Genomic DNA, 15,722 nt, shown 5'->3' with positions numbered 1-15,722 from the left:
TCGAACGAGGTGCCTCCAGTAAAATGTTGCATGCACGTATTTTCTGTCGCGTCGAAGCGAAACCGTGACAAGGAACAGATTCGTGTTTGATATATTTTGTAATTTGTGATGATAGCGAGTCAAATATGCTAAGACATCTGCATATGTTAACCTGTAGGGCAGGTTCCTAGCCTACCTATGCAAGAAGAGTCATGTGCTAGAGGAATGAATAATAGTTCTGTAATACAAAGTCACGGACATTATGAAACAAGTAACTTACTTGTGCGGTAGACTGGAGAAATGTAAGGTGAAATCTAGCCTTGAGAAGTTTTTAATAAGTATTCCTTCTGTTCGTATGGTTCTGTCTCACACATTTGCGTATAGAAACAGACAGTTAATAATTAAGAAAGGGTAATGTTCTGACCTTTGACACTTTAATTTCAATACAGTATTTTCATACTCGAGGCTAAAGTTAAAATCATTAAATGGTAGCGAAGCAAGTAACAAACCGACTAACTTTATCGTATCGAAAGTCGTTGTCGTGTGTTTCGTTTTCGTGAGATCCCGGGTTCAAATCTCAGTCCGGAGACCGGCTGTCCGGACTGAAATTTTCGAGGTTTTCCTCACTTTCTCCAGGTAAATGCCGGTATAGTATCTTAGATTAGGTTACGGCCGCTTCCTTTCACATCCTTTCCAATTCATTATTCACGATCATCCTCTTAATCGACGCTATATAGTCTGAGTTACTGAAAAAGCGTCCTTAAATAAACTATTAGTAAATAAACTTTATCGTAGCAGAACCGAAAGGTTATACACTGCTAATGAGAAAGTCTGGCACGATGTTGAATCACTTTCACGTATCTTTCATCCTAACATAACCTAACCTAAGATTCGTCTGTCTTTCTAGCAACGGTGAGGATATACGCTGTTCTTCTGAGTTTTGGCGCCATGTATACCCGTCGGTAGATCCCGACGAATCCACACGACGCCAAAACACAGAAATACAGCATTAATATTACTTACTTGTTTAGTCAGTTGCCCACTTCGCTGGATTTTAAAGCACTGAAGAAAACCTGGGCTCTCGGTTCAATGACGTGGCCTTCGGAGCTCTTAGCAGAGGCAAACAGTAAAAAAATTTAATCATCTGTGACGTCGATCATGACTCAGGACCTATCGTTATGCTAATGAACGTATAGTACGTCTATTGACGATTGAAGAATGCTTAATGTGTTAAACTTTAAACTGAAAACACTAAAATTCGTAGGCTAGCTACAAAGCTGTTAAATCAGGTGGTAAGTATAATGGTGTCATTTGTAAGTTATAGAAACTTGTATTAAACTTTTTCTCACATTAAATCTCAGGCCTTCTCGAACCAAGTTTAATACCATGCGTGATCTTTATAAAAAGTGTAAATACGTGCTGTAAAATTGTGGACTGGGTCTACCACTGCACCCACAGATGTTTATTCTCATTACAAATACAACTTGGTATTTCAACAGGTATAAAAATGTTACAACCCATCGTTAAAGCAGAGCTACAAGGTTCCTTGCGAAAAATTGTAAATAGAACCCGTGGATTTGAAGGAAGGATACTTAAAATTTAGGTTACATCTCATTCAAATTACAATGCATCTCCTGATATTACTAAGATAAATTTGTTAACGTTGTTAAAATTAAACAAAATTATCCGTTAGTTTTATTAAATACTTCGGCCGTGTGAGCTTTTGTACTTACCGACGTTTCGAACATAAAGTTAACTGCTGACAGTAACTTGATAAACAATGTTACTTTTAGTACCTTGTCTTCATTTCGGTGCACATAAATCTCTTTGCCACATGCTCACACATGACCAGATTCTAGCGGTATCAGACTGCAAGGTCAGCTACTTTATTGTGTGAACGGAATACATGTATATAAGGCCAACGTTTCGTCAGAAAACTCAGGCATTTTAATGCAATGGCATAGGTATAATTTACATACTACGGACAACCTGTTTGGAAGAAAACCTGTCTTTAACGAAGAATTTCCCCAGTCCGTGAAAGATGCAGGATTCTTAAAAAGAAACGAGACGTTTGCACCAGTCAGCCACAACAATTAGTAACTTGATAAATGTACAAAAACACATCACGTTTTATGGTCACGTGTCATGTTTTATCCGCTAAAGCGCTGCTATCGTCGTTAGTTAAAAATGTCAGCGCCGTATTTGGGTTTTAGAGAATATCAGTGACTTCTGTTCAGCACCGCACAGACCAGGAAATCCATTAGCATGGAGTTCCATATTTTTCCTTTCTTAATTCTTCCCTCTTGGATCCTAATATTTTTCTTGAAGTTTTGTTTTCGAAAACTCGCAATTAACTGCATGCCATTTCCTCTGGTGAAAGATAATATCTGACAATCATCGAAAACAACTTTATTGTTTTGGAAGGTGAAGGGACTAGATTCAGGATGAGGTGACAAGGAGCATTTTTGGATTAAAATAATATTATGAAAATGTTTGTGTACATTGTATTATATCTCTCATAATCTTGAAAGTTTTAACAGCCTAATTGAGAAGCTGTGTTGACTGTGTTTGCGAACAAACAGGAGGGTAAAAGAATAACAAAACTAGGACCTCATTAATGTTCAAATATTGTTAGGATTACAAAGTCGAGTAGAATAAGTGAAATGAGAAATACATACACAGTTTTAGTTTGAAAATCTGAAGAGAAAAGAGGCGTAGATGTAATGATAATATTGAAACTGTATGAGATAAATAGTTTGTGGGGGTGCAGATTCAATATTCTGATTCAGGGTAAGTACCAGTTCACGCAATTGCGTACACTGTAATAAAACTTCCTGACTAGTTGATCGAATACGATCTTCTCAAGTATTCCTCTGCTAATTACGAGAATTAAATTGAATGATTTCTATTTTCGTAGATTTTTTCAGAAAAAAGTCACTACAAAAAACGTATATTTCTGACGGTTTGGATCTGAAATGAATGTAGTTACCACCTGAAAAGTAAAATAAGAAATTGCTGTATACTATATGCGAATTAGATATACATGTCGGTAAATATTTAATCACGTTGAAAGAGTATTAGAAAATGATCATTAACCTGGAAGGAGGTTAATAGAACCACATCTCCCTTTCGGTAAGAAACAAGTTACACTAGCCCCATTGTTATTAACCGCAGCTGAATATTTCTGATTATAAGAGCGATCTATAGTGTCCGTATAGAAGCATGCTAACACTCTTATCCTACAAAGAAATAGGCCTAACTTGTGTGGGTCTCAGTTCGTTTTTGCTCTCAGCAAGTAACCAGACAAGAATTACTGAGGACCTCCCATACTCTGAGAGATTTTCATCGTATTAAATTACCAATTTGGCACGATGCTTTCAATCTGTGCTATGAAAGTGTGATGACAGGAATGGAGAAGTTAAGGATCTCGTCTTGAAAGCAGTTTCGTACACTTTTAAAGAGCGAAATTTATTACAAACTTACGTGATATCAGAGTAAAAATTCTTCAGACACTCCAGTGTGTATGGTGAGGTCAACAAGGACTGCAAATTAATAACTAATTATATTAATGATAATTAGTGTAGAAAATCATTTCTGTGTATGATTCGTGATAATACAGATTCCGACTTCGTTAAAGTTCCCCAAAACAACCGCTCCGTGGAGATGTACAGTTGTTAACATAATAAAATAAATGGTCCACACTGAATTTGTAGACATGTTTGTGATCAGTTTCTAGACATTTTCTACATCCAGTGGTTCTTTGTTTATGACCATAAAACTAGAAGCTAAATGTAAATTTTATCCGGTCGCCATGTTGTTCTTACAACTTTACAAAACAATTAGTTTACCTTAATAGAACTTTTATACCTATATTTCTCCAAAATCTATTACCACACAAATTTCAGGGTGTCACTACCAACACACCCAAACACAATATTATTGACGATAGGAAGTTAATAAAGCACACAGATGATGGTGTCTGGTATCATCTTTGTACATATATTTTTAAAACTCCATCAGTTGGTTCGGAAGTTACTAATAGATGACAAACAGGGAGGAGATGTTGGTAGAACTGTCCGTAACAAACGTCGCGGTCGCGTGGATAGCAATCTTGCTTTTTATTCGGACGGTCTGAAGTTCATATACCGACTCCGTCACCACTTATCCTGGCTAAGAATTTAAATTAATACTTTAAATTATGCCACGACCGCATCCTTCCATATCCCTTCTAAGTTATTATTTATCATTCATTCTATCATACAACGCTACAGGCTTCTGACAGCGCCGTTAAATAAACCGCACCAATAATAAACTTTCCGTAAGATTTGAGGTTTTCACAGCGGTAAGTATGAAGATTTCTGTCTTTGGGTTGTTAACATCGACCAGTCTACACAGCGCAACAACCCAGAAGATAGAAATCTTCAATAAACTCTCCGTTTGAAAAGATGCCCCCGTTTTCAAGTTTATGACGCAATGATGTCTTGTACGTGGTTCCCGACGTTTTGGAAGAACGTATTCAAACACTGAAGATGTAATTTGTCTGAGTAGCGGTAATTCAAAGTGAAAATCTAGTAGTATTCGTTCATTTTTCGATTCGTATTTCTACTGTTTTAGCAGGAGGCCGCTGAAGGAATATGGCGACGTCCTCGGATTCTTTGCGTCGAGGGACGTTACTAGGCACTTGGCTGCTTCTTGTCGAGGTGAGTGGTAAACCATTTTATGTTGTTTTGTGGTTAGAGGAACCTTGTTTTGTTAGTCGACTGTATTTTCCTGTTTGTAACTCAGGAGGAAAGCTTTGTTTGACCTTGACAGGGCGAACGCATTCAGAAGTCCGATGGCGATGAATCTGTGGCTAGAAATTATAAGTTAAAACGTATTTGTTAAAACGCTACATTATGCAGAGTTAAATCCTTATATTGTTGAAAAGGTTCACATTTTCTTCCCAAAACTCTCGTCGTCAGTGCCAAGACGAATCTTTTCTTGTGAGTAATAGACAATATGATCTGTATTGCTTCAGAAGCTACAGATATTTAGATTCAGGTTTTGAAAAAATAACAGGAGCTCGCTTTTACTAGTCTTTTCAAACACGAGATAAATTCTGACCAGAATGTTCAATGTTTTCAAGCGACATATCTTGTGCATAACACGGACAGAGTTAAATTTCTACCGAACATGTTCCAATTGTGTACCGGTACATCTGTTTCGTATTCGAGAGGTTACCGATCGAATCTAGGGTCGTACATCAGCTACTCTTGCTTACTGAATCTGCACCCCGTTTACAATTCTACAGCCTTAGCGCTGGACGAACATGTTCGGCTAAAATTAATGTTTAAATGCATTTTAGAAGCAACTAACTACGTTTCAGAGGTGCTTGCTGCCTCCGTCATCAGGGTGATGAGTTAGGAAGGTTGGAGACAACAAGCACCTCTGAAAAGTCGGTAAATTTATACGAGACTACACGGCGCAACATCCCAAAAGACAGCCATTTTATACTAATGTTATACAATTAGGGAAAGTAGGAGAATATTTATGTAAAACTAGATTAAGTGTAAAAACAAATTTAATATAATGTAAGTGGGAATACACTAGGGTAAGTTTCTTGTTACAAGAATAAAATCTTTTTAACAGTAGGGTGGAGCCATTAGAGATGCAGAGATACAGAGATGTATACAGAAATCATACCACAGAATAAATGAATAAATAAATGGTTTATGAAGTGCGGTGGCATTTTAACGAATAACGATGGCCTGTCTGCACTAATTGGATTAACTGGCTTCTGCTCCACTGTGCGTCACACATGAATGGATATTTCGTTTCTCGAAACACTAACAAAATCACAAGGACGTTCTAAAACACACCTACAGGCTACAATAAAATGTAATTTATAACTTCTTTCAAATAAATATGTCAATTTAACCGATATCTTGTTTCTGCAGTAACGTAAAGTTGTTTGTTGTGGACATTGATCTCTTTCATTCTACACACGAGATAATTCACTTAGAGAGCATAGACTGTCCGGGATTAGAATTATTCGGTTTTAAAGACAGTCGGTAAATTGATAAATATTTAATTCGAAGCAAGCGTTTCTGTATTTCTTTAATAAACACATAGGATGTAAGCGTTTTTAAAAGAACATAGGGACACACACCATTATATTTTCACACTTCGAAAACTGAGTTAAGGCAGTCAGATTGATGTTTCTAATTATTAATGGAAAATAGAAACTGGGATTAAGTGCAGTGGGTGGTTACTACAAAATTTAACAGAAGCTATTATTTCATTTTTCATACATAGAATTTTAAGTGCTGTAGCGGAAATCGTTAAGGAAATTTTTCAAATTTTGGCGTTGTAGATATATGAGCAGCATTTCGAATGTAGTTATATTTCCCATATCTTGAAAGTTTTTAGTGTACGTTGCATGGTGCTAAGACATACAGGATTTGATGGGCTAGACCTAATATTTATTTAATGGCGGATACAGTGTCCATGTTCATTGCACCTTGCACAAATTGTGCGTACAAAACCTCGCATAGCACAGATTTATAAAATATAAACATTCCAGTTTGAATTATATAGTTGAATTCGAAAATATTTTATATGGACTAACGTCAATAAGTGACTTTACATTATTTCTTTGTCACAATTTCAGAGTCTGGGCGTTTGTACATATTAATATTTTTAGTTTTAGCTTCATGAAATTAGCCCTTTGTGGCTTGAACTCTTCAGTGCAGATCGGTTGCTGGACCACAAGTGGTTCCTCGTGCCGGCCTTGTCCAGGTAGCCGCGCCCAACCTCCTATTTTGTTTTTCATCTGTTTTTAATACCTCGTGGTTCTAACATCGTCGCGTAAGAAACAGAAGCAACTTGACCTTCATTATTCTATTGTCGGCTTAATTATACACATTGATTATATATATTTATGATAACAACTAGATTATGTATGTTTTATGTCTATACTGCTTGTTTGTTGAACGTCCTGCAAAGTTCGAAATGCACACCGCTGAACTGAGACAGTTTTCTGTGAGACCGTTCGTAAAGGAGCTTAATTGAACTTATTTATTTTATCAGTAAAATATATGTAATGAAATAGGTAGAGACAGTGTTTTGGAGCTACCAATATCTTCTTTGCTGGGTGACTCTATCATGTTTCGGTAACTTTATCTATTTTAACACATTATTAAACTATACAAGTAAGTAAATGGATTTTTTAGAAATGCCAGGAAACATTGACAATATTCGAGTTAATCTGATTTTTAAACATCTAGCTTAAACGGACAAAATCTCCCAAAAATAACCTTCGAAAAGTTAATATATTCTGAACTAGAAGAGCAGCTAAGTAGATTATAATAAAGAATAACCAGAAAGAAACGATACGATCGAAGAAATTATTACATATTTGAGACGGACTACTAAAAGTCGAAATTATTGTTATGCCAGTCCCTGATGATGGAAGTAAGCAGTTTCAGAAACATTAGTAGGTGGAATACAGATCAACGCTACCTAACATATCATCCCGAAATAGTGCGTAGACGTTTGCTAAATCCGATTTTTATAGAAAGTGAATTTCCAATATGGTATCACGCGAAACACATATATAATTTTACTATTATTGATTGCAATTAGTAATGTGAACCTTTTATGAAGTTAGATCATACCTGCAAATTTATACAGAGTCTCGTTTTCAATGGCGGATTGTGGTATTAGCAATGTTGAATCTTCTGGTTCTGTTAGTAGGTAGAGTAATAATTGCTTTTCCCGTGTGAGTTAGTAACTCTGTTTTAATAATATATCTGACTTTGTAATCATAAGTACAGTCTCAACACGCACGTTTGACACGCCTACCTAACGCCTCGTTGCAAATGCTGCCAAAGCAGTCCCATCAGAAACAAACCACGCGTGGTTCAGTCTCTCTTCAAGCTAATGACAGCCTTCCTTTTACTTTTATCTGAAACCAGTATGCATTCCATCAGCCCTTAATACTGCTTTAGTAATAAACTGTGTTGAGTGTTTGTTTAGCGAAAAATTTCAGCTTCGGGGTCATTAACCTGCTTGAGGGGGGGGGGGGAGGTGAAATTCGTGCCGTCAGATAGGACGGCCCGACCACGACGCAAAGAGCTGAAACATTAATTTGTCATTAACAAAGAACAGATTGCATTCTTCGCATCCAAAATTACGTTTGTTAAGACCTTTTTATTCTCCTTTTTAAGCGAAATAGTGCTAATTTATTTGTGGCAGAAATAGTATTGTAGCCTAGAGGTTTCGTAATTGGATAGAAGTTTCAACATATTATCTGTAATGGTCTAAAACATTGCGGTACGTCCAGAAAACAGAGAATTGAATTTAAACCTGAGTTTCAGGTGTTAAGTTTATTTCGAAGGAAGTTAGACCAGCATTGTTTACTTAGGGCTTAAATATTTTATTTTAATTTTATTTTATCTAAGTTTGATATTTTTATTTGGAAATAAATATTGTTTGAAAAGTAATTAAACGGTCCAGTAGCAATGAATATAGAGAGATATATCATTTCCAGTTTTATTGACGTATTTTCGGTTTGGGAAGTTTTGGGTTTAATCAGATTTTGGATACTGGGCTGATTTGCCTGTTTTACAGGATGTCGCTGAATTTACCTGAATATGGAAACTGCCAGGTTCCCCGAAACGTCGAAGAACGCCTAATCATTTAATTATTGTTGTTACATGCGTATATTTCTAACAGAACAAGTCTCGAAATTAATGTTGTCTAGGAACGTAAATTCCAGTTTGTAGTAACACGAATGACAACGTTCTGGAATGTTACAGATTGCTATCAGACTGCGCCATACCCACTCTTGAAGAACAGATTATTCCCTGTACCCCGACAAACAAAACGGCATAGGGAGACCTTGGTTAGCTACATCAATATCTGACAAGACGCTGTCATTGTGGACAAGTGAGCCGGAACACGTGTGTGAAGGACGAAGTTTGGCAGAAGCCATGTTACTTCTGAACGAATTAATAATTACAACAACAACATAATCTCAGTCTACGAAGACTTGAGAACAGGGATCTGATAGGAATTGACAGGAGATTTGGAGAAAACTCCATAATGAGAAGATTTATGATAGGTACTCTTCAAATAATGTTAAGATGATGAAATCAAACAGGATGAGATGGGATTGACATGTAGAAATATATAGAGACCATAAAGCTCGCAAAAATTTTATTGGAAACCCCGAAGGAAAGATACCATTAGGAAGACATAAATTTAGATGAGAGGGAAGTTATAAAATGGATAAGAGTAAAACAGTGCGAGAGGACGTCAATTGAAATCACCTGGCTCAGGATATGGACAGTTGGCTGGCTTTTGTGAACGCGGTAATGAACTTTCGGTTTCCATAAAATGTAAGGAATTTCTGCACAAGAATGTTTGTTAGTTAGTCAGTAAATCAAATAATCGCTTAATACTGGAAATTAAGAACAAATTGTGATTCCGGTCGTAATGGCCGCCCGGAACTTCTCGTAGGTTTTGGGCCGGTCGAACACAAGAACTCTTGTCTGGACCAAGCCCTAAGCGTCTGCTTCACTGACTGAGCTGTTTCCGTTTGTAAAGCGTAGGGTTAATACTGTAATGAAGGCAAGAATAAGTTCAGGTAATACTTATTTTACATTTCAGAGAGAATGCACTATTAATGTGTCAACCCATTTTAGTGTGTCGGAACGGCGCTGTCGATAGCTCCATTACCAACATTGTCAAATTAAAGAAGCAGGACTGTAACTGACATCTTCTGTGTTTGCTCGTCGAAACACTGTGACTGTTTTTACGAGCTGCACCGTCTATCCGCATTCCGCTAATCTATTATATATATATATATATATAACCATTATAAATTTTTATTTCAAACCAGAAACTGGCACTGGTATGTAAATACCATCACGTCCGTGTGCTGAAAATAGTCAGCATAGTGTGAAGACATTTCCGAGCTACTCCCTTGCAAAAAGGGTCACTGAACATATGCTAACCTAACTTCATGGTATAGTTATGTTTCGTGAATTATTGTTACTTATTCAGCTGGAAAACAGAAAATTGAACAGCGAAACACACAGACAGCCATATTTCTAATCGACGCACTGAGAACCTCGAAGGTCACTTATTGGGTTTTTAATGCAGGCTCTGCATTTGGCCGGGGTCAGTGGACACGGTCGCCTGATGAACCCTCCGGCCCGGAACAGCATGTGGAGATTCGGGTATCCAAACCCGGTGAACTACAATGACAACGAACTGTTTTGTGGAGGCCACGCGGGTGAGTTAATTTGCTTTCCCTAATTACAAGTAGGTGATCACAAGAAATCATGCATCAACCGCGTAAATCGCTAATGTTACCCGAACTAGCGTAAACTTGATGATGTTCTGGGTATTGGCGTCGTGGCATTTACCGACGAGTCTACACGGCGCCAAAACCCAGAAGAATATCATTATTCTCACCGCCGTGAAAACCTAATATCTGGCATAAATATTTTTAACAGATTTTCGGAAATATCACGATTTCTTCATAATTTAAGGAGTTGTAACAGTTTTTTGTCAAGAATTTTGTTACAAATAAAGTTGAAAGTAGGGGGGTCGGAGTCCCTTGATGCTGTTGCTTCAAATGGTATATGTTCTGATGTGACATAACATCGGTGCTGTCCTCTGACGGCTGTGGAAAACCCATCAATTAAGATAGCGTTATCGAATTCTGCGGCTATGAAAATCTATTGCATGGAAGTTCAAATAGTTTACTCGCTGAAAATAAAATAAAAACATTATAGAGAATTTTTGTGATATTTTTAAGTACATGTATTAAATATTTAATTTAATTTTACGTAAGTGTTTTGATTGTACCGAGTACAAACGCAGGAATAAGTGAATCCTTTACACCATTACACCCTGGTTTTATTTACTAATAACAATATTTTGTGAGTATAATTTTCGTTGTAACATATCCTTTCCACTGATGAAAAACCACAAATATTTAACTTTAACCGCTCAAATATAGCGTGAGACCATTCAGTTAATAATTTCAAACAATAAATTCACACCGAAAGCTTTTAAGCTATTAACTCGCGAGTAGCATTGGAATTTTATGTAAGCTATATGCGATGTGTCTAGTGACTATTATATATTGGTAGTTTTCGGGAATCCGGACGTTTCGGTAGCTGATCTCTTTATGGTGTGTCCTCAGTGCAGTGGGAACAAAACCAAGGCCGCTGTGGGGTATGTGGAGACCCCTGGCACCTCACAGAGCCACGTCCTCACGAGGCTGGGGGTCAGTTTGCGAAGGGAATTATCAGCCGCCATTATACCTCCGGTCAGGTGAGTGAATAAACATGAGAAGTATGACAGCTTATAGTATAATTAGCGCCTCTTTAGCGTATACCGCTTTTTAACCAAACCTTTCTGCCCTGATTGGTTTTGAAGTGTAATATTATAAATCATAATGAATATTACCGATAGGTAATGTATCTCGTTAGTTGAATATATGTATTTAGAAATTTTGAACGATGAAAATTGTTGTGAACATGGAAGCTTTTAAAAGCGCTTTCTAACGAAATACTTAGCATAGGAAGGGTTACAAATTTGCTTTCTTATTTCAGGAGATTGACGTCGAAGTAGAACTCACTGCAAATCACTGGGGTCGCTTCGAAATGTTCCTGTGCCCTAACAATAATCCTAGATACGAGGCAACACAAAGCTGCTTCGAAAGGTTGGTACTTCTGGCGGGAAGAACGGCTTTGGGGTCTTTCGCTGTTTTGCATACATTTCTCTGTTTCAAAAAAAACATAAGCTTACTTAAAGTATTTCTGTATGCAAACTGCTGTAGTCAGTTTCAATTTCATAGTTAATAGAGATCAAAGACAGAGATGTCTACGTTAGATACACTTGTAGTTGCATACCGGGTTTACTTAAAAACTGAAAAAAAAAATCATCAGTGTGTTCTGAATATGTGCCTTCATTTAATTAAGGAATTCCAAACTGGAATACATATATTTTCGAAATATATTCTTTTTTCAATTTGTTGTACCTAGTTCTTCGTAATATTCTTTTATTACCAGGGGCGGAGCTTTCATATTAACCTGTTAGCCGTGTTAGTCCGGCTAACATTTTTGATAAACGAAAAATAAAAGGTCTTCTGCCTTCCATGGTTCAGTGACATTCCATATCCTGAAGCAGTACAGAACCGATCAGATAAAATGCATCCTTAGCCAGCTACAGCCAGCCAGTAACAAGATACGATTTAAGAGTGACTTTGTGTTCATACATAACCAACGCTAGATGGCAAAAGGTTCTATTTAACAAGTGTTGTTACCATTAGGCAGCTTTCTGAAGTAGTCTAAAGGAGATTAAGGTACAAAGGCTGTAAGGAAAAGGCAGAAAAGGGAAAATGTGTGAAGACACAAATGAAATCATTCCCCGTTGTGCTGGGGGGAAATTGAACTTAGAAAGTTATAATTAATTGTTCTACATTGTGTGTCAATTTTATTTAGGTAATACATTATGTATAAGACTATTTGTGGAGGCGATATGTACTTTAATGTAGCGATTATAATCTTAACAAATTTCGTGGCAAGTATCCTTGACTTTTAACAATGTAAAATTTGACCTTGTTCCAGATATCAGTTCTGGTTACGACTAGTGCCATATAAACAGGTTTGTCATTGCGAAAAGGACCTAAGTCCAAAATTAGTAAATCTGGCCTACAAACTCCATAGCGTACCAGTTATTTCGCCAATCTGTAACAAATGAAATTCCCCTTTTTTTCTGTCTAGTGGTGTTGTTCTTTCGACGCGAATTTGCAACACGTCTAGCATATCATCCTAAAGACAAAGTTCTTATCTGTCCATCACTCCTACATGTGGTCTGATGGATGTATAGCTGCCGTTTTGCACTCGGGAAGTCACAGTTTCGAATCTCGATCGGAAAACTAACTTCACTGTTTATCGTGGTACTTCTGGGTACCCACAGGCAAATATCGTTACAGTATCTTAAAACAGACCATGACAACGGTAATATTTACCAATCATCGACTACTATTATGCATTACTTTTGAAAAGAATCGCCAACTAATCTAATAAGTGAGCAAATATATTCTCGATGTAGTGATGGCTCTACTATTTCCGGTTCGTTTGTCGACCAAGAGACCGGTCTTCCTGAGGCTTAGTTTGGTTTGATCAGTTCCTTCAGTTAAATGCTGGTAAAACATTGTGAAATAGGTCACGACTGCTTCATTCAAAATCATTCTATCACATAAATTGTAAACTGTCGTGTCATTTTTAATCCATTTTTACATAACTATTAAAGTTGACAACGCTTTGATAAATAAATACGCAACCTAACCATATATTTCGATCTATCGATCAGTCTGTCCACCCATGTCTCATTCTTTCTTCTAACGAATCACTGTGAATCACAGTTTCAGATTATGCGACATGCGGTCCTGCTGCCAACTTGTTTAAGTCTCTGTTCGAGACTAGTCACGATTCTTCTGCGTATGGAGGCGGCGACTAATAGCGACCTCATTGCTCGCTTCTGTGTACAGGGTAGGAGCGTTCATGTTAGCTACGTTAGCCCGGCTAACATTTATCAAAATAAAAAATTAGATGTGTTGCTTTCGTTCAGGCTTGCGTCCCCCGGGGGCAATTAGAAGAGACGTGATACAGTGTAAGCTGCAGGGGTGGATGGACTACGTGACTTTCCAAGCTGTTAGCCAGACCTCGGCTGCTAACACGCTACTTCCTTGCGTGCTGGCTGTTGACGTAGTGCGCTGCATCACATTTCTCGCGTGTGCCGTGTTGTGACTTATTCCTTGAATGATGAAAGTTGAAGTATAATGTTTATACTCGGTTGGCCAAAATTTTCATTAACCTCTCCCCCTTCGCCACGAGATTTAGCTAACGTTTTTGAAAAAGTCACGCTCCGCCACTGGTAACAATATGCTGATTAAATTTTATATGTTTACTACAATAAACATCAATATGGGTAGGAACGTCATAAATATTTCACTCTAGTGTTGAATTTTTAGAAACTCTTCTAAGAATGTTCTTAGTCGTTGAATTTTAGTTTTCTTCCCCACAGCCGACTTACTTGGCACTCAACACAGATATAGGGTGTTGGAGAAATAGTAGTACAGTTAGGTTACTTAATTAATAATTTAGTTTTCTAGCCACTTAATTTTTTCCGACGGTAACCTCTCGTGTGTCAATTTAAGAATAGAATCTTGTTTGGTATTCTGCTGTAGGTTCCCGCTGTATGTGTCGGGCTCCAGGGAAGTGGCGTTCCACATTCCTCTGGAGTCCAAGAAGAAGGAAGTTTTCCAGTATAAAGTCCGCCTACCACCTTACATTACATGTACACAGTGTGTAATCCAATGGACTTACTACACTGGTAAGTATTCTATAAAACACTAAAATTGTAAGAAGGATACCAGCAAAACAAAGAGGCAGATGTAAAATTTAGATCCAAGCGAGTCTAAGTCATGGTGAAAGAACATTTGCCTTCCCTCGGACCAAGAACAGCTTTCTCCGTTGAACCCAATAACCAAAAAATCCTTCCTCACGCGATTTTTACAAATTAATAGCAAATTTTCATTATCATTAACAGTATTCATTGAGAAATGACATACACATGCCATCTGCTACGCCGCCATCAGCTGAAGTGTTTCTTCCTGCCATATGGACATGTTTACAAGAAGCAATAGCTTTTGGGCGTGGCATTACGTAGTGTCATATGCCCTGCCCGCAACCTTGCAGGACAGCAATTTAATTGTCTTAGCCATGCGAGTCAGTTGCCTGGCTTTAGTTGAGGAGTGTGCATATTTACTTTTCTGAAACTTTGTGGTGCACATAATAATATACGTATTAATTGACAGGATTTCATGAATGTAACCCTGGACATCATGCCATTTGGGACATTGCTACCCTCACAAACCTTTTACCGTGGCGATCGTGCGAGTTAGTAAAGTGGAAGCAAATTTAAAGCCGGAAAGCGACGTTTCAGAGGTGCTTGCAGCCTCCATCATCAGGGCCAGCGCCTCCGAGATGTCGATAATCTTCTAACAGACTATTTTGTGCAACATCTCGGAATGCGGTAAACATATTCGGCCCCTTGAGGACTTAATATCGCTATTCAGATTAGGATCTCGAAGTATCTAGTGGTGAAATGTCTCGGAGAATAAGTAAGAAGGAAAGTATGAAAGAAAGGAAGGAATAAAGAGAAAGAGAATAGAGAAATAAGACGTATAAATAAATAAAAATTGAAGAGGAGATGTAGTTAGGCAAATAGTGGTGAATTAGAGTGGAGAAAGAAGGAGAGCTGTATGAAGGAATACAAAAAGGCACGGATTGTGACTAATTTATTACAGTGCTGATAAAGCAATATGCAGAAAATTCAGAACCTTTACATATTTGTAAACAATTCCACAAAAGCTGCACCGTAGCCAGTCTTTCTCCAGTAAAATTCAGGGAGGACGACAGATATTTACCGTGCTCCAACGACTTGTTTAGCCAGATAGTCGCTGATTTATTTACACAATGTCCACTAGGAATTCAGTTTATTGCAGTTTACTTCTCCATTTCTATTAATAAAACGATCCGGTTTAGCGTTTAAGGTCAGCCGTTCAATGAACTGGTTCAGCTCAACCAGCGGTCACGTTACTAATTATGCACAGCATTAGCATCACGTCCAAATGTCAACCCGAGTGTCCGAAAGCACTGATCGGATGTCGGTGACAT

General features: G+C 37.6%; 1 protein-coding gene across 6 annotated transcripts in view; it reads left to right on the top strand.

Moving 5' to 3' along the window:
* Positions 1–15,722, top strand: part of LOC110831200 (uncharacterized) — a 50,643-nt gene that overhangs the window by 30,586 nt on the left and 4,335 nt on the right. For 3 of the 6 annotated variants that reach the window (XM_022066924.2, XM_022066922.2, XM_022066920.2), the window contains exons 2-6: positions 4,597–4,679; positions 10,126–10,258; positions 11,177–11,307; positions 11,589–11,698; positions 14,231–14,376. In XM_022066924.2, coding sequence (XP_021922616.1) covers positions 4,614–4,679; positions 10,126–10,258; positions 11,177–11,307; positions 11,589–11,698; positions 14,231–14,376 — 586 coding nt within the window. In that variant the 5' untranslated portion in view covers positions 4,597–4,613. Of the gene's footprint in view, positions 1–4,593; positions 4,680–10,125; positions 10,259–11,176; positions 11,308–11,588; positions 11,699–14,230; positions 14,377–15,722 lie in introns of all 6 variants that reach the window. The other 3 variants (XM_022066923.2, XM_022066921.2, XM_022066919.2) reach the window with 1 other exon arrangement.

Source organism: Zootermopsis nevadensis, unplaced genomic scaffold (assembly GCF_977971745.1).
Source record: "Zootermopsis nevadensis isolate Lab colony 2312 unplaced genomic scaffold, Znev_1.0 Znev_ptg000015l, whole genome shotgun sequence".
In the NCBI taxonomy this organism is placed as follows: domain Eukaryota; kingdom Metazoa; phylum Arthropoda; class Insecta; order Blattodea; family Termopsidae; genus Zootermopsis; species Zootermopsis nevadensis.
Note: the sequence above shows the minus strand (reverse complement) of the source record. Positions and strands in the feature narration are given on the sequence as shown.